This window comes from Hylobates moloch, unplaced genomic scaffold (genome assembly GCF_009828535.3).
Source record: "Hylobates moloch isolate HMO894 unplaced genomic scaffold, HMol_V3 SCAFFOLD_10, whole genome shotgun sequence".
Lineage (NCBI taxonomy): Eukaryota > Metazoa > Chordata > Mammalia > Primates > Hylobatidae > Hylobates > Hylobates moloch.
The window spans coordinates 96462481-96487439 of record NW_026652285.1 but is presented as its reverse complement, the minus strand read 5'-3'; the positions used below and the strand labels follow the sequence as shown (position 1 = coordinate 96487439).

Here is a 24959-nt window from a genome sequence, read left to right as displayed (position 1 = left end):
TGAAATGAACAAGCCACTAGCCTTAGGCATAGAAGGTTAACAAAAACCGCAGTTCGAGTGTTTGCAGTTTCTTTCTTTCTACACCGGGGGTATTATCGAGCTCGGAGGTCTTTAGCTAGGAAAACAGAAATGGTTTTTAAAATATAAGATCCATGACATACCATTTCCTCAATACCCACGATGTGAGGTGCTGTGTTGGATGTTTACAGTAACTATCTCACTTAGTCTTCAAAGCCGCCTCATGAGGGAGGCAGCATTACTATCCCATTATATAGATGAGGAAACTGAGGCTCAGAGAGGCCGCTTTCCCAGTCTCACCCAGCTAATGAGAGACGGAGAGCTGGGTGCGGAACCAGCCTGGCCCACATCAAAGCATTCTTAGCCTGGGTCCTTCCTCTGAGGATGGTTTCAGGGAAGCAGCGGTGCCTCCTGCTATCAGGGAAAATGCCTGGCCCATTAATTCAAGGTGTTTCTATGTCCTGAAAGAGGCGAGACATGGCCGGGATGTCTCCCCAGACAGTGTTTAAATCCCCAAGGCTTCAGGAGCCGAGGAGAAAGTCCTCCATTCCCATCCCAACCTGGAGCCGGCGTGGCACACGGGCGGCCTTGCGCCCCCATTCTGCAAACCCAGCCAGATGCTGGTGGGACTGGGGGCATCGTTGCCCGACAGCCGCTGCCCAGAGCAGCCCAGCTCCGCGTAATCATAACTAATTACACTTAACTATGTCATTACCCTCTCCAACATGTGCGACGAGACATCGTGAACGCTGCCACCGCAGCCCACCGCCTCTTTGCCTTGTTCGTGAAATAATTACGGGGCCCTCTCCTCTGCCAAATGAGGTTGTAATTAACCCTAATTGCTCAAAATGCAACTGGCTAATTCTGGGAGATTAATCAAGGGGGATTCAATTGTTAGTGAATGACTTAATATGACAAATTGCTACATTACCCGAGGAGACCCTGCTGCCTCCAGCCATCAGCACCATGTCCTGGTGGACTCTGGACCCACAGTGTCCTGGGGCTTCCCAGCTTTCTGGGATCTGCCTCCCCAAATTCTACCTAGGAAATGGGCCCCTGCATGAGTACAAATAGCATAGATGCCCCATGGACCCTCTGCACGCTTGTGTGTATGCATATACACACATCCCCACCAGATACGCCACAAACGCAGTGTCCACTAGCTCACGTGTCGCCTCTGTGTCAATCTGCAGCATCACTGCCCTCCTTGGGCTGATGCAGCTGTCCACCAGGGAGCACTGCTTGGTGATAATGCAAGCACAGGAGAAGGACTTCAGACCTACCTGCCTCCTTAGCCCAGAAGCTTTGTGCAGTGCATAACCTGTACAACTGTACATCGTGACCTTGCCATTGAGGTCAAACATCAGCCAATCTGAAGTCTTCCAAGAGGGATTAGGCAGTTAGAAGCTGTGAGCAAGCCCTCCATGGCTCAGGAGGGTGGCTATCTCTGATACTCCGCTGAATTTAGGTCTCACATCCTTTGGACAAAAAGCCAATACCACATAAGAGAACTTTTCATCATTCTAAGCTGGCCACAGGACCCTACAGGATCTGGCTCTGCTCAACCTGCCCAGACAAGCTCTCTGTCCCCTCCAGGCCTTTGCATGCCACTTCCATGAGGAAGGCTCTCTGGCCCCGGATCAGGTGCCTTGCTGGGCTCCCTAGGCCCGCAAGGTTCTTCTGCTCAGTTCCTTATCTTTCTCTCCCATGAGGCTGTGTGCTCCCTAAGAGCAGATCTGAGTGTGTCTTGCACACAGCCCCGTCCCACGTGGGTACACCGCACACGCATCCACGGTTCCTTAACTCAGCGAGCATGCAGGGCCCCTCTGTGCCCGGTGTGGGATTGTCCCACCAGCAAAGCCCCGCTCCAGGGGAGCTGTCTAGAAAGTGAGGCAGACCCAGGAACTAGTGCCCCAGTGAGATGTGATCACGGGCATCGCCCAGGTGTGTGGACACAGGTGTGTGGGCAGCCCAGAGCAGACAGCAGGGTGGAAGTGGAGGTCTCCCCAGAGGGAGCAGCATTTGCACTGACTTGGAAGAGGGGTCAGAGAGGGCGTGCCAGGCCCGGGCAGCATGGGGTGCACAAGGCAGTTCAGAAACCTAGAAGTCACCTTCAGAAAAGCTCCTGAAGGCTGCCTGGCTCTCCAAGGTATCTACAGAGAGCGCGAGGCAGGCGTTAAGAAGCCAGTGTTCTCCCAAACTCTGCTGGTTCTAGAAGAGACTGAAGGGGGCTGAAACACAGTTAAGACCAAAATGGGAGGCAATGTTGGCTCACTGTAAGAAAGAATTTTCTGACCCCACAGTACAGTCAGCCCATTCCTCTGAGTCCCTCGCTGTTCTCAGGGCCTCCACAGCACCCTCTGTACCCTTCCAACCATGCTGATCCCTGAGATAAAGCTGTTCCATCTACTTGGAACACTCCAGGGGCAGGATCAGGGTCCAGGGTCCCAGCCTAGAGTTTGGCAGAGGAGGCTTCTCTGAGTATTACTGAATTCAACGATGAGCTCACTAGATTTGGTAGTGAGCTCCCCATCACTGGGAGCATTCAAGAAGAGGTTCTGTTTCAGGGAGCTGAAGGGTTTCCACCAGTAGGAGTTTGGACAAAGGAGGCTCAGGGATCTGTATTCCTTGGGAACTCTTCAGTGTGCTGCAGACAAAGGTAAGGGGCTTACCTGTGGGTCAGGAGGATGCACAGGCCCCAGGGTGTGGCAGAGGTTGTTGGAACTCCCTCCATGGGGCATGTGGCTGGGCTGTCCTGCCATCCTGCATGCCAGCCTCACGAGGGCACGAGCTGCAACAGAAAACAGCGGCTTGTTCACTTTCTCTCTGAGACCCTCAGAAGGAGGAGGGACTTCCACTCATCCCATTTTACAGATGCGTGAGCTGAGGTGCAAAGCCATTCAGTAATCTGCCCACAGTCACCCAGCTCTGAAGTGGCAGGGCTACAACTTGACACCCCTGGTGACACAGTCTCCTTCTCTTAGACTGTCCTAAGTCACTAGGATTATCCCCACTGGAAGAGGCTCCAGGCAGGGAAACGTCCATCAGCAGCCCCCAAGGCCAGCAAGGAAGACACCGGATTCAACCCCATATTTGCTAGAGTTCAAAGGCTTGTTCTTTCCACAGCACTGCCCCTGCTTCTTGGGGAGCAGTTCTGTACCCCATCCCCCATTGTCACCCCCCACCTATACCCATGCTGGCAGCCTGGGTGCTCAGAAGAGAAAGGCCTGGGTCAGGCTGCAGACAGCTGTTGTGGAAAGGAACCTACGTCCTTGTCCTGGCTGGGCCCTGGCGCACCACACGTGTGACACAGGGAAGGCCAGGGCCAAGAGGTCCTGTTTGCCGTCCTACTTAGACCTCTGTGCAAAGGAACAGCCCCCCTCAGCCTCCAAGGCTTGGGCTGCCCTGGGAGAGTCAGAGATGCTGGTCATAGGTAGTCACAGCAGCCACATGTCCCTGGTTAAGCATCCACTATGTGCCCAGTCCTGAGCTCAAGGCCATCTGAGCATCTCCCCCAGTATTTTAGCCTCTGGCCTCCCCCATCAGACAAGTGCTTCTGGGGCAGGGTCTGAGGTTATGTGCACAGAAGCTGCGTGACCCAGCCACCGGGATGCTTCCTGATGCCAGGGGAAAAGCCCTCCTCCTTCCGGGGAGGAGAGACCTGCGCTCGCCCCACAAGCATTTCTGCAGCACCTCCTGCGTGGCAGGGCTCCCACGTGGTGTGCATGGAAGGGACTAGATCACGCATGTGATGGGGCCCCTGTTTCTGGCCGCTGCTCCTTTTCCCAGACAAGCCCTGGATGTCCCGAGGGGCACCTCTCGTGTGACAACATGCTAGGCAGAACCCCTTGAGGCCTGGCCTAGGCTCCTGGAGCAGTTCAGCTGTACCCCTGGAGAGCCAGAAGTCCTGAGGAATGGAGGGCCCCCCTGCAGTGGCCCTTATTCAACAGCTGAGGGGGTGAGGATGAAAGCCAGTCCCCTGTCTCAGCTCGGGGCCCTCCGAGATGTGACTCGCACCCCAGAGCCCCCGGCGCGGTCAGCGGGTTTTGTCTGAGAAGGAATCTTTGGTCCGTCTCCTGCCCATTCCTGGCCTTGCCCTCCCTCCTCCCTGAGTGGTTCCCCCAGGGGCACTTCATAAATCCCATGCCTACATATCCCCATCTCAGGTTTGGCTTCTGGAGGACCCAGCCAAAGATGTCATCTCTCTGCAGACAGACCCCTCCTCCTGCTGTCTCACCTGGTCACCTATGCCCCAGTCAAATTCCAAACCAAGAGTCTTCCCCCGGTCTGCTGGGCCAGCAGACCTGCCACTCCCTCCTAGGTAGACCCACGCCTCCATTAACAGGAGGGTGTTCCAGGAGGTGGGAAAGGCATCAACACCCGCCGGGCTGTCACAGCCAGCTCCTAGAGGTCCGGTCACTGTGTCTCAGGGTACAAGTCACTCTTCCTTCCTCCCCACTGTAGTCTGTTTCCAGCTACAGTGGTTGGCCGACCAGACCTCTCGGGCTCCAGGGATGTCTGTGACACCCTTTGACATGTCAAAGGATGTCCACCAAACCCTAATTCGCCTGCTGAGCTTGGCCTCCCAAGTTGTGCCCTCAAAGGCACCCTGAGGCTCCCCAGAACTTGCAGGCTGGCTCCCAGCACCCTTCTCCCTCTGTGTCCTCAGGGCGGCCCAGCTCCCCTCCCCGCCCCACACCTTCCACAGACTGTTCTGGGGTAAACCTGCTTTCTCAAGATAGATGACAGGACGTGAGACTACAGGGAAGCGGATGGTATGGACTGCAGAACACGCCCAACTCAGGGTCAGGGGCCCCTCACTGGCTGCAAGTCCTGCCAAGCCTGGCTCATGCAGTCTCCTGCTTGGGAAGCTGCAGAAACTCAACCAACTTTGACCCACAGACTTGGCCATTTGATGTGGTTCATCCTAGTGTGGAAAGATCAATCAGTACATCTCTTGCTGTCTTTTTAGTCTATGCACACAGAGCACTGTCAGATCAGTGTCACATGGAGGGGCATTACGGGTGCACCTGCCTCTTCCCTCCCCACCCCTGCCTCTGCCTCAGCGCAGGCCTCATCTCCCCACCTGGGTCTCCCAGCGCTCAGTGCTCTCCCTGCCAAGCCCTCAAATGCAGATGGGACCGTGGCACCCTCAGTGTCTCCACCATTTGTGCCAAGTTCCTGCACTGGAGCGCAGGTGACATCCCCAGGTGACACAGTGGAAGACCCAGGGTATGAGGAGCCCCAGGATAAACAGATAAACATGAGCACCTTTCCCAGGCGTCTTTGTTAGGGGGGAATATGAGAGGGAGCAGAATGTAAAATGCGCATGAATTTGAAGATAAAACCGAGCCTCCTGCAGGCTCTGCAGCTGCTTCGGGCTGCACCCCTCCCGGGGTGACATGTTCACCGTCCTCTGCCCTTAGGGAGACCTCTAGGGAAAGAGTGGATAACTGTCTTCAGTGAGAAGGTTCCATCTTTATCTCAGAAGGCACCAGGCTCGGCCCACAGGTCACCCCTGCGAGACCCATGCACACATCGGCTTACTTGCCCACCTGCCCCGGGTCTTTCTATGTACTGGAAACTGTGACAGTGGAATCCCCACCCTGTCACTCACCAGCTGAGACCTTGGGCAAATCCCACTGGGGAGGAGCCTAGCAGGTGCTTGGAAATGTCATTCCTGCCCTCCCAACATGGTGCTGACCGCATTCTCCAACAGCTGCGGCCAGAGGCCATGGTCTGCACACTCTCAGGAGCTCACCTGTGGCCTCACATGGGCAGGGCTCCAGGAACAGTGCAAGGGGGACCGGGAATAAGAGCTAATAATTGCAGGGCCCCGATCATGCTGGGCCCTGCCCTACGCTCTTCACCTCTATTAGCCCATCTCATTTTGTCAACAACCCCATGAGGTAAGGTCTATTATGGTCCCATTTCACAGATGAGAAAACTGAGGCACGAAGAGGTTAAGAGATTTGCCCGCGTCCCATGGATCACAGACAAAAGGAGCCAGGACTTGAACCAACAACTGCATATTTGTCCAAAACTACGGCACTGCACTCCCCACAGGTTCTTACACGGCAACATCATCATCTTTCCAGCTGGCTCCACCCAGAATGGGCCCTCTCTCCACTTGAGAATGGGGCCTGTGCAGCTGATGCACAGGGGTGATCTCAGGGCTGGCGGACCGCAAGGGCCCATTTCCTCCACAGGGTCCCCAGGGGCAGGAGCCCCTGGAGACTCTGCCCCACTGACCACAGCAAGCTGATGCAGCACCACCGTCTACACTGCCTTTGCTGCCAAACCCCAGTCATCAAAAGCTGCTCTGTCCAGAACCTAATGGAACCTGCGGCACCGTTAGCCTCCAGGGAGGAGCTGGCGGGTGTTGATGTTCCTTGTTCTAGGAAAGCAGCAGCCATAGAGGACTCTGCAAACCCCTGCCCACCGAGAGCCAAGAGAGGGTCCCTGCTGAGGGGAAGGAGGCGGGGAGGTGCGGGGGGAAGGAGGAAGGGAGAAAGGAAGGGATGAGGGTTCATGTGGGCCAGGTCTTTCCCATTCACCCTCGGGGCTGTTGGTAGACCCATTTTATAGATGGGGAAACCGAGGCTCAGAGGAAAAGAGGCTCGATGCCATTAGGCTAATAAGCTGCAGAGAAAAGATTCAAATCCAGATCTCAGTGACTCTAAAACCCCTCTTTGTTCCAAGGAATCCACTGCCTCTTGGGGCTCTCCATGAGTATTGGATTTTAGGGCATTTTGTTCTACTGGTCCACACCCCAACAGAAACCCAAGCCCTTTGCTCTAGAAGTTCCTGCCAGAAACTGCTTCTTAGGGGGTTCAGATGCAGAAAGACCAAGGCAAAGGGGACGTGGAAGGACCAGCCACAGGGAGCAGAGAAAAGACCCTTAGCACATGCGTGCAGGCACCTCTGGGTAACAATGGGGACTGCCTGTCCCCGGGATCCCGCGGCTCCTGCCAAGTTGCAGAACAATGAGGTAGTGGCTGCCAAGCCCAAGTCAGGGGCCAAAAATCCATGGAATGCAAGACCCAGAGCCGCAGGCCACACTGAACACCACCTCAAAGAGGGCTTTTCTTCTGCCTCAAGCAAGGGCCCTACTTTTGCAAGGCACTGTGGATAGCTGCACAGTGAGGCTTCCCAGCTCAGGTTCCTGGCTTTGAACAACAATAGGCTGCCGCGTGCTGTGTGTCCCCAGGCACCGAGGGACAGAGTTCAGTGAGGCTGGCGGGGAGCTGGGGAGCTGGACTGCGGCAGTCCGGGTTTCATCTAACCACGCTGCGTCTCAGTTTCTTCACCTGGAAAATGGGCTAACAGTCAGATCTTCCTCTTAGGGTCACTGTAAACTCCTTAGCACAGAGCCTGGCACATGGGAAGGGACCTCTGAGGCTTTAGCTATGAGGCTATTTAGCTATTGAAGCTAACCCTCACTGTACAATGGAGGAGTGATCACCTCCGTACGACAGACACGGGGCCTGAGGCAGGGACTTGCCCCGGGTCATCCCTGCCCCAGGTAACACAGCTGGTAAGTGACACAGCTGGGGCTGTTGGACCCAAGATCGCTGCTCTATGTCCTGTGCTGTATGGCCTCTTTAGGACTGCTCTGGAGCAAACGTCTTCATCATCTATGTGAGCCGTGGCTGCCTCTGCAAAGCCAGCTGCTGTGCCGCACCCTGCCTGGCCATGGATGAGGCTCTCAGGAACGTGGGCTGTGACCCTAGGGAGACATGAGTGCTTGGGTTTAATCCAGGTATCTGCTGGAAGGGATCGGCTGCTGTAATGGGCTGGCTCTGAGGTTCCAAGTGGCCTTTCTGACCAAGGCTGTCATGCGGCCCTTGCCTCTGAATTTTTGGAAACTTCACCTAGGGGGAAGTCCCTCCTGTGCCTCCTGTCAAATGCCACACTTCATGGAGACTGGCGGCTCATCGTGGCCTGGCCAGTGAAGCATGACCTCAGACACCAGGAGGGCTCTGTCCAAGAACCCTGCTTGGAGCAGGTCTGGGGGCATGAGCTTGCAAGGGTCCATGTGTACTGGAGTCCATGGAAGTGCATTCATATACTGGATCTTACACCTCTCCTTGCTCTGAACCCCGGAGGTGGTAACAGTGTGTGTCCTGCCTGCCTCTTCTGCTCCTGTGTGTGCACGTGCACAGGCATGGTCAGGGGTCATCTAATGTCCACCAGGCTCGTTCTTTCTCATTCTGTCCACTGAAGCAGAGGGTAGAGGTGGCAAAGGCAGTTGTGGCTCCCAGACTGACAGGTGTTGCCAAGCCCAGGGAGAACCACACTCCTGGCCTTGGAGGTCAGCCTTGGCCAGACACTGTACTCCCCCGCAGTTTCCCTGAGCAAGGCCCCTCCTCTGTCCCTCCAGCCGAGGGGACAGCTTCACAGGTTGTTTTCCCTAAAGCAGGAAGCCGTCCCTGTGGCTTCACACTCGGGCACACACAGGTTTCTCTCTGCCCCGAGAGAATGGTACTGGCAGCACCAGTGCCAGCACCAGGGGCGATGTCTGTTGGTCCAGCTGGCTCCTGGTGGCGGGAGCCTAGGATGGATGCCCACTGCCTGGGGCCTTCAGTCAGCCTGCAGAGGCTCCACCGCCCGACACACGCCCCAGGGAGCTGGAGATCGGTGGCCCGACAAGGACAGCTCACTGCACTGGCCACTGGCTGGGTCAAGGCTGGACCAACTTCAATATCAGCCAACATCCACGGGTGAAATGGCAGCTCCCAAGAAACCTGCAAAGTACCATCACCCTCGTTTTGCTGATGAGGAAACTAAGGCTCCAAGGAGAAACATGGCTTGCCAAAGTTGAGTCCACACAGTGGAGAGAGCTGCCATTTGAACCTGCTTCTCAGACCAGCCAGACTGAGCAATTACAGAAAGAAAGTCAGCACAAGCCCAGGGGCTGTAAGGAATGCCACACCCAGACAGACTGGCTGGCAGGGAGCACCAGAATAACAGCCCCCGCCAACACAGTGTGCATCACACATGCACCAGGCAGGTACCCAGTGCCGCTCGTACCTCGTTCACACTTACAGACCCCTAGGAAGGCGCCGCTATGATCCACATTGTTCAGAGGAGAAACCAAAGTTCAGACAGGTTGAGTGATGGGTGCCAGGTCACACAGCAGGCGGCAGGCAGAACTGACACTCGAACCCAAGTCTGCCTTGGTCCAAACTGCCTTGGAAGAGGGTGTGAATAAATGACTGAATGAATGAATTCTGGCCCAGAGCTGTGGCTCTGGCTGCTGGGCCCTTCCCCAGCCCCAGCCCCCCTTCTTGTCTGGTCTCAGGATAAGCAGACGTTGCCCATTCATCACTTGACAGGAAGCAGCACGATCTCAGGCCAGAGTCATGGGGGCCTGTCGAGCTGGAGGGGACAAGCCACAGATGGTGTCTGGTTTCCGGCCGGGTCCTGTGTTCCCTCACGCTCGCCCCAGCTCTCCACCTGCAAAGCCATGCATCCTGCCCAGATTCTGCAGCTCCATGACAGCGGAAGCCTGGCTGCTCTAAGGTGCAGGGATGCAGGACCATGAGCCACTCCTGGAAGGTGGCCATGAAGACAGGTTCCCCGCTGCCCCCTTCCTCGGGGTGGTGGGGCCTCCCCCAGGGTGGGCCTACAGGATCAGGAGGCCAGCTGATTGGGGGCCACACGGTGTCCACCCAGAAACAGGGCCACTGTAGCCTCCGGATACCTCGCCCTCCCCCAGGACCCACACCTGGTCTTCATCCAGTCCCACCCATTCTTCCTCCAGATGTCTTCACTCACCCCAGGGCCCCCACCCTGTGCTGGACTTGTCCCTCCTCATTGGGTCCCTACAGTTACCTTCAGCCTCCACACTCCCCTCCAGCCCAACCTCCAGCCCACCACGGAAAGGTTTTCCTAACACACAAGCCTGAACCTGCTGATCTTTCCCGAAACTCCACAGCAAAAGGTCCGCACACCGGGGCAAGCCATTCCCTGACCACCTGACAGGAGTCTGCCCTCATGCATTTGCCCCCAACATCCCCCAGGCCTTGCATGCAGCCATACTAAATGAGCGGTCCCCCTCCCCAGTGACACAGCACCCTGGTCCTTCCACGTCATTCCACGCACCAGCCTTGGACTAAAGACCCATCGGTGCCTCTCAATGGGCAAAGTCCCACTCATCTGCCAGGACCAGATCTCTCGGCCCTCCTTCATCTCGGCACTTTTTTTTTTTTTTGAGATGGAGTCTTGCTTTGTCGCCCAGGCTCAAGTGCAATGGCGCGATCTCTGCTCACTGCAACCTCCGCCTCCTGGGTTCAAGCGATTCTCCTGCCATTTGAACCTGCTTCTCAGACCAGCCAGATGGAGCAATTACAGAAAGAAACTTAGCACAAGCCCAGGGGCTGGAAGGACTACCATGCCCAGGCAGACTGGCTGGCAGGGAGGAACTAACACACTACTCAGGCTCCCGAGTAGCTGAGATTACAAGCACACACCATCTTGCCCAGCTAATTTTTGTATTTTTAGTAGAGATGGGCTTTCGCCATGTTGGTCAGGCTGGTCTCGAACTACTGACCTCAGGTGATCCTCCCACCTTGGCCTCTCAAGGTGCTGGGATTACAGGTGTGAGCCACCACGCCCGGCCATAGTCTTGGCACTTCTTATGGGACCTTGGGGAAGTCCCGTCCCCTCCCTGAGCCTTAAACGTCCCCATCCACAAAAAGAAACAGCCTGAGCTTGCAGGGAGGCTGCGAGGACTCTGTGAGCACACAGTGGGCAGCCAGGGGGCACCAAGGCCCCTTCTTCCCTTTCCCATCTGGTGGCATCTACACAGGTTTCTCCCTAAAGGTGGGCTGTTGAGGACACAAACTGCTTCCTTTGTCACCATGTCTGCCTCCTCTGCCAGCCTTTAAGGGCAGGGACTGACCTTTGCGGTCATCTCTAAACCTCCAGTGCCTCACCCAGGGCCCAGTGAAAAGCGGGCACCCAGGGGGAGCTGGCAGAATGAATCTCTGACTAGTAGGTGGAGGGGGCTCTTCCCACCCTCCTGCAACCCCAAGGAACCTCTGCTGAGGGCTCGGCATCCCTGTGGTCACAGATCAGACGAAAGTCACTGGCTATTCAAAACCAACTGGGCTGCACACTGCCGCGTTCCCAGCGCCTTTCAGAAAATTGAGGAGCATCCCAATCACCTTTCACTTCCTCCTGGGGTAATAAAACCCAATTCTGGAAGAAAAAAAATGCAGAAGCTGTCAACATCTTGTCTCTCAGTTAAAGGAGCAACAAAGCATTTGGCTTCTGCCCAGAAGGTTCTTGACTCCGGGACCTGGTCAAGGCTGGGTCTGCTCCCAGCCTCCCTGAAGATGAGGCTGAGATCTGCTGAGTGCTTCCTCTGTGTCGGGCACTGCAGGCAGCAGCTCAGCACATCCCTGCTGTGAGGTCTGCAAGCCCTTCACTTTTACAGATGAAGAAACTGAGGTGCAGAGAAGTTAAATGACTTGTCGAGCTCATGCAGCTGATAAGCAGCATGGCCTGATTTTGAACTCAGATCCAACCCTCTCCAAAGTCTGCATTTTAATCATTTGCCTGAGGTGATCCTTGGTGACCACAATGCAGCTGAGGAAAGCTGCGGTCTCACTCTAGGAGTCCCAGGCCCACTAGCAGGCCCACCATCCCAGAGACCCCTGCCTGCCTGGGAAATGATCTTGCTCTCACCTCCAGGCCTTGGCAGGCTCTGCTCCTCCTGCCTGGAACGAGCTGCCTCCCAGCAAACTTCTCTCCTGGGCATCTCCTCCAGGCAGCCTTCCTGGACTCACCATGCAGCCCCCGGGGCTGTTCCACTTGGTCCTCCTTCCACTGTCGGTCAGCAGGGTAGTAGCTGCGGTTCTGCTCTGAAATCCATCCCTTCCCTTAAGCCCCAACCTCTCCCCAGTGGTCCCCCTGGCATGAGTTGGTCTCGGGGGCCAGGCTTCTCCCTCCTGGCCTCAGGTGTTTCTGTACTGAGTCAGCAACCAGTTACCCAGCCTCTCCTCTGGATACATGCAGAAGTATCTACTGCCCGGGGTGCTGGTGGGTTACACGACATCGCACGAGTTGAAAGAGCTTAGGGCCAGTCACTCCCAGCTCCACAGCCTGCTCCCCCGTGCTGTCTCTAATTCATGTGTCTTCCTCTCCTTGAACATGGAAATGTCCTTGAGGGTAGAGACTAAACCACTCTCTCCATGGCCCCAGCAGGTGGCAGAGGAGAGGCTGGGTAACTGGTTGCTGACTCAGTACAGCAACACCTGAGGCCAGGAGGGAGAAGCCTGGCCCCCCAGACCAACTCATGCCAGGGGGACCACTGGGGAGAGGCTGGGGCTTAAGGGAAGGGATGGATTTCAGAATAGAACCGCAGCTACTACCCTGCTGACCGACAGCGGAAGGAGGACCAAGTGAACAGCCCCGGGGGCTGGAGGGCTTCGGTGTTTGTAAAAAGCTCACCCTGGGTCCCAGGTGAGCATCTAGAATCCCATCCAGTGGCCTCCATGCAGGGAAAGCTTTCAAGCCCCTGGCCTCCCCTAATTTTCTCTCCTTCCTACAGGCAGGAAGGGGCAGACAAAACCGACCCTAGAGAAAGAATTGCTTTTTCTGCTTCCCTGGAAACTCAGAAGTTCTGGCCAAGCCCGGGGATTACTCAATGTGAAACCAGCCGTCAGCAGCCACCCCTGTCCCAGGCTAGTGGCAAAGGTCCTGCCAGGCTGGTGGGACTGGCCGAATGGGAAGCCCCACCAGCAGGTCGTTGAGCCAGTGGTGGGTGGCAGAGGTGCAGCCAGGTCGAGGTCCCTGGAGCCCCAGCCCTGGAGGTCCCTGGGGCCTGGTTCTCCATCCCTCGCTGGACACACCCCTGAGAGCAAGCGGTTCCCATAGCAGGAGGCAGAGAAAGTCTGGGAACCTTTTTGAAGTGGCTCCTGAGAAGCTCCAGGGAAGGTCTGCTCCGCTCTGGGTTGAGGGCAGACATGAGGTGCCTGGGTCTCCAGGGAGCTGGGTGGCCTCTCCGGGCTGGGGTGGGTGCAGGAAGAAGGGCCTCTGTCTCCGCATGGGACTTTCCCTTCCCAAGACTCCAGTCCCCAGACACCACCAAAAGGAAACTCCCCCACCACGCGCTGCTCTAAAAATAGCTCCGGCTGCCACCTCCAAGGCGAATGGAACTTGTCACAGCCGCCACAGAGCCCCCTGCTCACCAGGGACTGGAATCTGAAGGCAGCGCCACCCGATTAGACTGGTGCAGGCTCAGGGAGGGACAAGGGTCCTTTCCTTTGGTCCTTGTGCTCGCTCCCCACCTATCCACACTGGGGCCCAGCAAAGTGCTGAAAAGCATAACTGTTCTTCCTGTTTGTTTATTTATTTATTTGAGATGGAGCTTCGCTTTGTTGCCCAGGCTGGAGTGCAGCAGCATGATCTTGGCTCACCACAACCTCCGCCTCCCAGGTTCAAGAGATTCTCCTGCCTCAGGCTCCTGAGCAGTTGGGATTACAGGCACCCGCCACCACGCCCGGCTAATTTTGTATTTTTAGTAGAGAAGGGGTTTCTCCATGTTGGTCAGGCTGGTCTCGAACTCCTGACCTCAGGTGATCTGCTGGCCTTGGCCTCCCAAAGTGCTGAGATTACAGGCATGAGCCACTGTGCCCGGCCCTTGCTGTTCCTTTAAAAGCTTAACCCTTTCTATTCTCTCCTTTGCAAACTGGGCCCACATCCTTGGTTGCCCATGAGATGAGAGCCCTGGCAGGCGGCAGTCCTGGTTCAAGTTCTGGCTTAGCCACGTCCCAGCTGTGTGCACGTGTGTTCTCACAGGTAAAACAGGGACAAGGGTAGTATCTACTGCCTGGGGTGCTGGTGGGTTACATCACATCGCACGAGTCGAAAGAGCTTAGGGCCAGGCTGGGCACATGGCAGATACCCCATCAGTGGGGTTGTTATTTGATTGTTACTGCATCCTTATTCAGGCCCTGCATTCTCCAAAACGAGGATGCGGATCCAGGATCAGAGGACGCGGAGTGTTCCTGTCTTCCCTTCGGGACCCCGCAATGACTCAAACACAGTTCCTGTTCTTACAGGTCCCCAGGAGCAGGCCCTGAAACTGCTATCCACAAGCCAAAAAGAGCATGAAGCTGCTCAGGAAAAGGACCTATGGCTGCTGCTTCTGGCTGGGCCAGGTCACGGGGAGCTTCGGACAACAGATAGAAAACCTGAGGTGGCCCAGAAGGACCAGCAGGGTTTGGACTAAAGGGGAAGGGGATTCCCAGTAGAAGACATCGTGGGATCAAGGGCACAGAGGCCAGACAGACCCCCGCCACCCAGTCTGTGAGAGGAATCTGGGCTCTGCAGGCCAGCCCCAGCCCTTGGTCCCCAAGAGGGGCTCTCCGTGGCCAGCGCCTGCTTCCTTTTTCAGAACGAGCCACTTCTGCCCCGGGCAAACCACCCCTGTGCCCCATCTGCAGCTCATCGCCACTGGGACTGACACAGTCATACGGCAGCTGAGGCCCTGGAGGACGCGTGAGTGAGATCCTGGCACCCAGGCTCTGCTACCTGACACACACCTTCCCGCCAGCTGGCCCCAACTGTCGGGCACATGCCAGGTGCCAGCACCCTTGGGGGCTGAGGCTGGGCCCAGGCCAGCCATCCACAGGCCCTGGGGGCTGGACTCCCAGTCAGGACCTGGTGCGTGCGGCACCCCTTGAGGAGGTGGCCACAGATCCATGTCCCCTACAACCCTGCTAGTGGCCGTTACCAGCCTCATTTCACAGAGAAGGCTCCAGATAGGCCAGGCCAGGGCCTCCTGAGAGTCACCATGAGCCCCCAGCACAATCTCCACGCAGCTGTGCACAGCTCAGTGCATCCGGGCGGCGGCGTCTTCTTTGCCCAGTCCTACCACCCATACGGTGTGAAGGGGCTGGCGCATAATCACAGCATCTGGGGCCACACGATGGCAACCCCTGCACCTTCCTGTGTCGCTCTCCTGACCAGGATCCTCACTGAACCCTGGAGTTGGGCTTAGGAAGTATGTGGCCACTTTTAGCTCCGCAGGACTGGCTTGTGCTCTGAGCTGTGCTGTGTGTGGTCTGGTGGCCCAGGACTCACACAGCCCGGACTCCCGTAGGGCTGCATGGTCTTGGGAAAGTCACAGGCTATCTCTGGGCCTCAGTTTCCCCACCTGCAACATGAGTGGGTTGGACTCCACAGTCTAGAAGCGCCCTTCTTGTGCAGATGTTTCTTCTACGGCTGACAGAGGATCTGTGACTCACTGGGTTGCTCTGAAATTAAACTGGGGATCCTGTATTTAATCACGTGTTCATTTCTGGGCACTAGAAAACCAGATCTTTTCGTTCTGGAATTGCTAAGGGAATTTGTTCTTAGACCCTGGATCACTTCTGAGCCCTCCAGCCCCTGCACACTGCCTTCCTCATGCATAGTAGCCATAGCAACGTGGGGCTGTGGCTTGGATGCCTCCTGGGCTCCCCAACACACAGCCATGGAGGTGTGTATATGGGGGCATGCACCCAGGGCACCCATCAGTGTCGGGTGCTGGGCCAGATCCTTCAGGGATAGTAGCAGCCTGTGTGATCACAAAACAACCCTGGAAGGCAGACAGTGTATCCATTTGACAGATGAGGAAACTGAGCCTCAGGGAGTCATGGCTGCAGAGGCAGAGCTTGGATGGGAATGCAGGCCTGAGTCCTGACCTGGACATCCTCAGCAGTGTGTCCAGAGCACCCTCCCCTCAGCAAAGGAGCAGATGGAGTGTGTGTGTGTGTGTGTGTGTGTGTGTGTGTGTGGCGGGGGGGTCGGGGGAGGTTCCAGTCAAAGTGCTTAACTAGGTCAGGCGTGGTGGCTCACACCTGTAATCCTAGCACTTTGGAAGGCTGAGATGGAAGGATCACTTAAGCCCAGGATTCAAGGCTGTGGAGAACTAGTACTGTGCCACTGCACTCCACCTGGGTGAAAGAGCAAGACCCTGTTTCTAAAAAAACAAAAAAGAAAACACCAACCAAAAAACCCCAAAGTGCTTAACTGCATTGCTGAATCACAGAAGGGGCCGTTAATTTCAACGTGGGGCAATGAAGGGGGCTCCAGGGAGGCAGTGTCCTGGATCTGGGAAGAGCAGGCCAGGCTGTGGGGAGGTAGAGAGGCAGCAGGCTCAGGGGTCTGAGAGCCCCGAGTGCAAATCTGGTGCTGCCTCCATCCGCCCATGTGAGCTTGGGCCAGTCCCAGGGTCATCCCTTTGCAGTTCCCTCTTCTATAAACTGGGAGCCACAGTAGGACCCATTTTGTAGGGTTGCCGTGAGGACCAAGTGAGGTATTTTACATGCAGGTAAAATACCAGCCCAGGACTATCAGGGCCCAGGTATGCAGAAGAGCTTAATAAATGTGGGTACTGGGCCGAGCAGGGTGGCTCACGCCTGTAATCCCAGCACTTTGGGAGGCCGAGGTGAGTGGATCACTTGAGGTCAGGAGTTCGAGACCAGCCTGGCCAACATGGCAAAACCCCATCTTTACTAAAAATACAAAAAATTAGCTGGGCGTGGGGGCGGGCACCTGTAATCCCAGCTACCTGGGAGGCTGAGGCAGGAGAATCACTTGAACCAAGGAGGCAGAGGTTGCAGTGAATTGAGGTCGCGCCACTGCACTCCAGCCTGGGTGATGGAGTGAGACTCTGTCTCAATCAATCAATCAATCAATCAGTCAATGTGGGTACTGCCACTGTTATGATTCCTGTTATCATAAACAACCAGCACTCATGCAACAGCGATATCGCTGCAGCAAGTATTTCCACAAACCCACTTTCCAGGGAACCCCAGCCTTATGGACACCAGGCCTTTGGGCCTGTGGACCTGGAAGGAGGCATCCAGGGCCTCTGGGGACCCCCCTTTTGGGAAGGTGAGAGAGGCTGCACGGCTGTTGCTCCAGGAGCTGGGAAGTGATGGCAAAGCATTTTACAAAGTTACCAGGACAATGAAATTGAGCTGGCCCCCTCCCCCACTGTTTCCATAAAATAAATCTTGCCCTGCGGCTGGTGAGAGACCCTATATATTTACATGACGATTGTGCCTCATGATCACAGGGCTCATGGTTCCAGAAGCAGCATGTGGCAGAGATGACAGGTCCTAGGAGAGTCACTATTTTCCAGTGACTTTTACTGTCCATTATATCCCGGCGTTAACAGGGCTCTGCTCCAGGCGTGGCAGGAATATCGCACACCGTGGGGCTGGCAAGACTTAATATTCCAGTCTCAGTCCTGCAGATCCATCCTCAGGTCTCATCCATCCAACCAAGACTTTGTGTGATTTTGAGACCCCAGGGAGCTCCACGGCCTCTGGTGGACAGGGCTGGGGGTCTACAGGCACAAGTACTCCCACCCAAGCCATTGGCTTAGTTCCAGTCTGTTGTTTCAGCCTCGAGGGACACTCCCAACTCTGTGGCTGTTCTTGGGTGAGCAAGGGGCTGTGCAAAGGAGAGGGCTTATGGGGGTACACTAAGCTGGCTTCTGGCTCGTGGGGGCAGCTTGTTACATCCTAGGGATTTTGTGAGACAGCTGATATCACACTGGTTGCTTGAAATCAGCCATGGTGGGAATCTTTACACCATGGGAACTGGCAAATGCTAGAAGTCAGGGGTGTGTACAAACCTCCCTTGTCCCGGAACTGTTTGTTGAACACTCACCAGCGTACCCCAGGGAAGAAATAACCCAGTGGGCACCTGAGCACCTGAAAGGACGTGGGCTCAAGAGACAGGTGTGAATCCTGACTTCCTCAGCCATTTGCAGTGTGACCTTCAGTAAGTAATTTCACTTTCTGAGCCTCAGCTTCCTTATCTGTAAAATGGGCCATACCTAAACTCCTGGCGTTGCTGTGAAGATGAGGACACTTGATGGAAATTTCCCTGGGTGACATTCAGTATGTAATAGGTAACTTTCATCATTCATTTATTCAACACTTACTGAGCACCTACTCCATACCAGACTCTGTCTTGGTGACAGGGATACAGAAATGCCTCAGAGGGTGACATGACACATTTCTTCTGGGTGGTTCTTTTTTTTTCTTTTTTGAGACAGTGTTGCTCTGTCACCTAGGCTGGAGTGCAATGGTGCAATCTTGGCACACTGCAACCTCCACCTCCCAGGTTCAAGAGATTCTCCTGCCTCACCCTCCCAAGTATTCAGGGTTATACCTGCATGCCACTACACCCAGCAAGTCTTTCTATTTTTAGTAAAGATGGGGTTTCACCATGTTGGCCAGGCTGGTCTCAAACTCCTGACCTCAGGTGATCCACCCACCTCAGCCTTCCAAAGTGTTAGGATTACCGGCATGAGCCACCGCATCTGGCCTGGGCAGTTCTTGATGGTCTACAGAGTGACTTTTGTCCACGCTATCGTAGGGAGCCTCATGACAACCTTGAAAGGTGGGAAGAGTGGGAATGATGTTCATTTTTGAGATGAGGAGATGGGGGCTCAGGAGTGGCCATGACTTGCTCAAGGCCCCTTACCAGCGGGTAGCAAGGTGGGGCTCGGCCCTGCATCTGCCTACGTCGTGCTCCAGGCCCACCTTGGCACTCATCTCTGAATTCCCAGGCCCAACCAGGCCGGCCCCTGCTGGTGCCAGGGTAACCTGAAAGTGAGCCTGCACAAAGGACAAGAGGACCTGGGGGCCCCAATCCTGGGTTCGAGTCTTGTCTCCATGACCTCCTGGCCCCTAGGTCTTTCCGCTAGGGATCCCCATCACTAGGCCAAGAGGGCTGCACCCTGGAGGCTCCTGACCCTGATGTCCCAGGGTCTGTCCCCAGGCTTCCTGGTGTGGCCAGCTGTCCCTCTGCCCCCGCAGCCAGGGACGACTTGGACATATCAACACCTGCTGTGCCCCAGCTGGATCCCAGGTGAGCCAGGGCCTCTCAGGCAGGAAGGAAGAGGGGAGTGAAGTAGGATAGGGCTTGTGTACCTCATCTCACGCTGCCAGGCAGGACTCATGCACCCATTTCACAGATGAGAAAACTGAAGCTCAGAGAGGGAAAGTCCCTACTCGTGTCAGCCGCTTCAGAGACAGATTCACACCCTAGGCTGGCAGCCTCTGGAGCTCATGGCTGGGGTACCCAGCACAAATCAGAAGGTGACCAGGCCCCTCAGGTCTGATGCCCTGGGGCCTGCAGATGGGACAGGACTGGCCCCTGGGCCTCAGCCCCGAGTGCCTCAGGAGCACTGCAAGGAAACAGGAGAGCGAGAAAAGTGCAGGCCAGTCTGATGACTCAAATCACCTTTGACACGAGGAGGTGGGCAGAAGCACGCAGCATCTCTGGTGGGTTTCGCCTCGCTTCTTAGAAGGATGCGTCACCAGATTTTGTTTAATCAGCACTCACCCAACCTTCGTCCGGGGTGGCACCTCTCGGCTGGCTTGTCTCTGTGGCAATCACAGACTGGCAGGTGGGGCCACCTCCCTGTCAACAGGGGACACCTTCTCATTTCACAGCCGGGGAACTTGAGGCTGGGGGATTGGTTCAGGGACACACAGCAGGGACTCGAGTCTTCCAACTCCTTTGTCAAGAGGTTAATTTTTCTATTTGTGGAGAAGGGAAAGGAGGATCGTATAGAGCTTTGAAAGAAAGAGAGGGGGAAAAAGAACTAACAGCTGAATAGAATTGCAACAAGGCCTCCAGCCAGCCCGAAGAGGTTTCAGACATTCTGTGCAGTCGGAATTCTTGTGGGCTGAAGGGTCACGCGATTTCCTTTGCAAAAGGCAGTGTTGAAAAAGTCTGACTGAGGGGGAGGGCGGAGGGGGGAATTGTCCACGAGACTAAGAGTCATGAGTTTCAGCCTTGGCTGCCCCAGTGACTTGCTGAGTGACCACAGCGAAGTCCCTTGCCCTCTCTGGGCCTCAGTTTATCTGTATTTATTTAGTATGTACCCAGCATCGTTCTATGCACTTGAGTGATGTTAACTTACTTTAATCCTCATAACAGCCTTGTGAGACAGGTAAATATTATCTCCGTTTTACAGAAGGTGAAAACTGAGGCTTACAGTACGCTGCCCAATAGAGGTGGAAAAACTGGGATCTGAACCCAGGTTGTGTGGCTCTAGAATCCACACTCCTAACTGCTGGTGGCCCGGCCCTCCCGCCTGCGGCCGGCCCTGGCTGCTGTCTCGTGTCCTTCCTGTCCTAACAGGCTTTGCATCTGCGGCTTGGACACCATGGAGCCAGCGGGCCTGTGTTTGGAGATCCTGAACCATCCTCCTCGATCTCGGCTGTTGCTCCGATCTGCTGCCTCTTCCATGAACTCTGATTTCTTCAGTTCACTCGGTGGCCTTTAGAAACCACAGCCTGGGAGACTCTCGGGAGGCTCCCTGGGTCACGGCAGCCATCGACCCAGCTCTTTGAGCCTTGCTGAGAGCCTCAAGTCCAAGCAGGAACAGACGACCCCACTCTGATGTCTGCTTGGAGTTTTACATGCAGGTCGGCCTCTGGGACTGCAGGAGGGAGCCTGCCATTCAGGCATCCAAGAAAAGAGTGAGAAAAACATCTATTCATAGCCAAACAGAGCCTGCTCTGTGGAAACGGTGCTACCAACGCGACAAGCAGACCAGCTGTGCGAGGGCTTCCCGAAAAGTCTGACCTCAGAGCACCCGCATGGAGGGCTCAAAGGCTTGAGTGGTCACCAAGCCTGTAAACTATGCCTCGACGTTCAACCGTGCCGTTCCTGAGGGAATACGGTTCTGACCCAAAACCTGGGCTTGCCTTCCAAAATGAAATTCTTCAGACAACAGACATTTTTTGGCTTAAACAATCTGCTGATCTGTTTTCCTCCACTCTCTAAAGTAAGGAATACTCACACTAACAGGAGCCACAAAATCACGTGCCACTACTCCGTGGCACCTACTGCACCACGTATTTGGGTCCACTGGCTCACCCCATGAGGTGGGCATTCCTGCCTTCATTTTGCAGATGGGGAAACAGAGTCAGAGGGGTGCAAATTTGAAGACCTGGGAGACAGCAGAGGCAGGGGCTTGAACACTGGTGCCAGCCTGGAGTTGGGGATGAATCTCGGCAGATCCTCTGTCATTAAGGGAAGCTCCCACCAGACATGCAAGAGCAGAGAAAGTTCCACCAGGCGGTGCATGTGGCCTCGGACCCCAGACACACACATTCTTGCCTCCACAGGCGTCCGGAGAATTCCTGCAGGGGCAGGTGTGGAAGGACAGGGCCCAGCTGCAGTCAGAACAGCTCCATAGAAACCGCCTCAGTCCTGCCTTTTTAAGACACTGGAACCCATTAACTGGGAATTTTGTGCTGAACGCCCAGAAAATCCCTGGAGCTTTGTTCATAGTTTTGGGTCAACATTGGATAATCATTAAACAAACGTGTGCGTGGTCGCTGCCACACTCCCATTCTACTCCTGGGAGCAGGAAAGACCTGAGTGCGCTCACTTGAGGCCTCATGTTTCACCAGATCCCCAAGGACTCCGCCAGTCCACATCCAGTATTTTATTTAATTAATTTATTTATTTTTGAGATGGAGTCTCGCTCTTCGCCCAGTATGGAGTGCAGTGGTGCCATCTTGGCTCATTGCAACCTCCACCTCCCTAGTTCAAGCGATTCTCGTGTCTCAGCCTCCTAAGTAGCTGGGATTACAGATGTGCGCCACCACACCTGGCTAATTTTTGTATTTTTAGTAGAGACAGGGTTTCAAAATGTTGGCCAGGCTGGTCTCGAACTCCCAACCTCAGGTGACCCTCCCGCCTCGGCCTCCCAAAGTGCTGGGATTATAGGCAGGAGCCACTGCACCTGGCCCACATCTGGTATTTTAAAGATGGGGAAACCAAGCCACACAGCAGAGGCGTGACATGCCTCCAGGCATTCCATTATTTGCTCACTCAATGGACACACGAGTGTTGGGCACCAACCGTGTGCCAGGCAAGGGGGACCAATCTCCATCCTCAATGGGGCTCTCAGGCGTCCCTTAAACTACAACCAGGGTGCCCGCTGCTCTGCAAAGCAGGGTGTGGAAACACAGGGAAATGTGCGTGCAGTCTACCTGGTGCATGGGATTTTTCCTCAGAACGGGAAGCAGCTCTGAGTGGAGGAATGGGGGCAGGGCACCCCAGGCAGAGGGCATGGCACGTGCAAAAGCCTGGAGGCGAGGCAAGCCCTGTGTGAGTTGTGGGATAGAGGCCGAAATGACAGCAGTGGCATCAAGCCTATAGAGGGGAGGCTCAGGAATTAGGATCCACAGGGCACTGCCACGACCTGCACATGGCTGGTAAGGGGTGCAGAGCCAGGGCTGGCACCCAGCTCTCCAGGCTCCCTTCCAGGGCTCCCTGCACACTACCCTCCCTCCCACGATACCAAGTCTAGGTGGGTTTTCCTCAATGGGTCATGTGACCAATCAATGCTTGAGATGCAGCTTAGCAGCCTCTGTCCTCTGTCCAATGCTATACGCGCACACTCAACTTCCCCACCCCTGCCCGGTCGTCTCAGCTAACTGTGTCCTCAGGACGTGGGGAAGGAAATGCCTATAGATTCTTCTTCCCAAGAGGCCCCACTGAGGCTCCGTCGCAAGAGTGGCATGAAATTTACGTTCCGGGCTCCAAGATGCTCTCTCTCATTCCGTATTGACTGAGCACCTACTATGTGCCAGGCCCCGGGCTAGGCACGGGAAGGGTTCGCCTTGTCATCCCCAGCCTTCGTGAGAGGGACAGGGCTGGAACTCTGCCTCCTACTTCACAGGAGAGAAGTAGGGCTCAGCAGGGCTCTGGGACTCCCTTGCTTGAGAACACTTGGCAGGGAGTTGTCAGGGCGGAAACGTCTGATCACAGGGCCTTTGCCAAAATAGATAAAGGCCCCTGGGGGAACAGGGGAGGCTGGATTCCCTCCTTCCTGCCCCACAGGCTGCCCTTTGTCCACAAAGCGGGGGAGGCTGTGCTGGTGGGCGCTGCCGGGAATGGCGGGGCCCTGTCATTACTGGGAGGGGCCGCTCTCCAACCCAAAAGAGCAAAGCCAGGGCTGGCGGCCTGTGCTGGGCGCTGAGACGTTCTCAGCCCTCAGTGGTCCTGGCTGGTGCCGCCAAAGGACCAAACGCTGCAAGCCTGTTTTTAAAAAACATCGTGCTGAAGACCAAGACCTACTCAGCACTTGTCTTTGGGGCCTGTATGAAAGCGTAGGAACGAATTTGGGATGCAGAGAGTCAGGGGGACCCCGGCCCTCCCCTGTGCCCCTGAGTATTCAGTGGGCGTGTCTGACCCACCCCCCTGTGGCCCCAGCCTGGCCCTTGCTGTGGTGACAGTGTTCCCCCACCAGACTCTGCTCCTGGGTCTCCTGTCTCCTCCTGGGAATGAGGGCAGGCTCCCTGGATCTGCCCTCCTCATCCCTTACGCCCTCAGAGTAATGTTCCCCCCAAATCCTTGTCTATCTGGAACTGGGGCATAGGCCCTTACTTGGAGATACTAATCAAGTTAAGCTGGGGTCACGTGGGATTAGGGTGGCCCAAATTCAATGACGGGTGTCTTTCTATGAGGGATGGACACAGAGACAGACGCACAAGGAAGAAGGCCATGTGGCGACAGAGGCGAGCACTGGCGGGACGTGTAGACAAGCCACGGAACACGGAACACGGAACAAGGAACAAGAAGGGTGGCTGGCGCCTGCCAGAAGCCAGAAAAAGGCACGGCAGGTGCTTTGTCAGAGCCTCCATGGGAACTGAGCCTGCCGCCAGCCTGATTTCAGGCATCGGGCCTCCAGGATCCTCCGTGAGAGAATGAATTTCTATTGTTTTCAAGCACCCAGTTTGCAGTCATTTGTTATAATATCCCTAGCAAACCAATACGCCCCACTGCACACCAGGGCAGAGCCGGGGGCTCACGTGTGGCCATGACTCAGAGGTTCTTGAGGCATCAAAGTCTGCCCCGGGCTCCACTTCTGTGTCTGGGGCACAGAAGCACATCAATGAATCCCAGGCCTGGAGGTGTCACAGGCCTGGACAGCTTCTCCCACATTTTGAAGAGAGACATAGGTTGCCAGATTTTTCCAGCATCTAAAATAAAACATCCATCTAGTATCACCATCTTTCATAAAAGAAAGGAAGGCCGGGTGTGGTGGCTCACACCTGTTATCCCAGCACTTTGGGAGGCCGAGATAGGCAGATCACCTGAGGTTGGGAGTTTGAGATGAGCCTGGCTAGCATGGTAAAACCCTGTCTCTACTAAAATACAAAATTAGCTGGGTGTGGTGGCAGGCACCTGTAATCCCAGCTACTCAGGAGGCTGAAGCAGAAGAATCGCTTCAACCCTGGAGGTGGAGCTTGCAGTGAGGTGGGATCACACCACTGCACTCCAGTCTGGGCGACAGAGTGAGACTTCGCCTCCAAAAAACAAAAAGAAAAGAAAAAACAGCTGACATGGAAAGTAGCTATGCCAAGCCAGTCCTTCCTTTCCTTATTTCACCGTAGGTCCACGGAAGACTTCACGAGGCCCTAGCCCTGGCCTGGGTCTGGGATTTGGAAACCAGTGGACTCAGGCCACTGTGCTAGGTGACTTTTTCAATCCTGGCTGAGGAGAAGCATGGCCGGCCTCCTCCACTCTCCTATGAGTACAAAAAGGGGGTCTCCCTCTCAGAAATGTGACCAGTATATTCCAGTGAACATGAGGGTAATTCTAGTGAACCCCCTCTGAGTACTGGGCAATTTGCTGGTCTGAGGGAGGAGGCCCCCAGGCCAGTCACCAGGCAGCCCGCTGGTGAGGAAGAAAAGAAAACACAAGCGAAAAGCAGGAGATGCAGCAGGGAAGCTCTGATCTTTCTCAAGAAAAACAAAGCAGGCAGGGTGTGGTGGCTCACGCCTGTAATCCCAGCACTTTGTGAGGCTGAGGTGGGTGGATCACCTGAGGTCAGGAGTTCGAGACCAGCCTGGCCAACATGGAGAAACCCCATCTCCACAAAAAATACAAAAATT

At 55.5% G+C, this 24959-nt stretch overlaps 1 protein-coding gene across 1 annotated transcript in view; it reads right to left on the bottom strand.

Moving 5' to 3' along the window:
- NEK6 (NIMA related kinase 6) overlaps positions 1-24959 on the bottom strand; it is a 103479-nt gene that overhangs the window by 55511 nt on the left and 23009 nt on the right. The window contains exon 2 of the mRNA XM_032165098.2: positions 2691-2809. Within this exon, the coding sequence (XP_032020989.1) occupies positions 2691-2780 (90 nt within the window). The 5' untranslated portion in view covers positions 2781-2809. The remainder of the gene's footprint in view (positions 1-2690; positions 2810-24959) is intronic.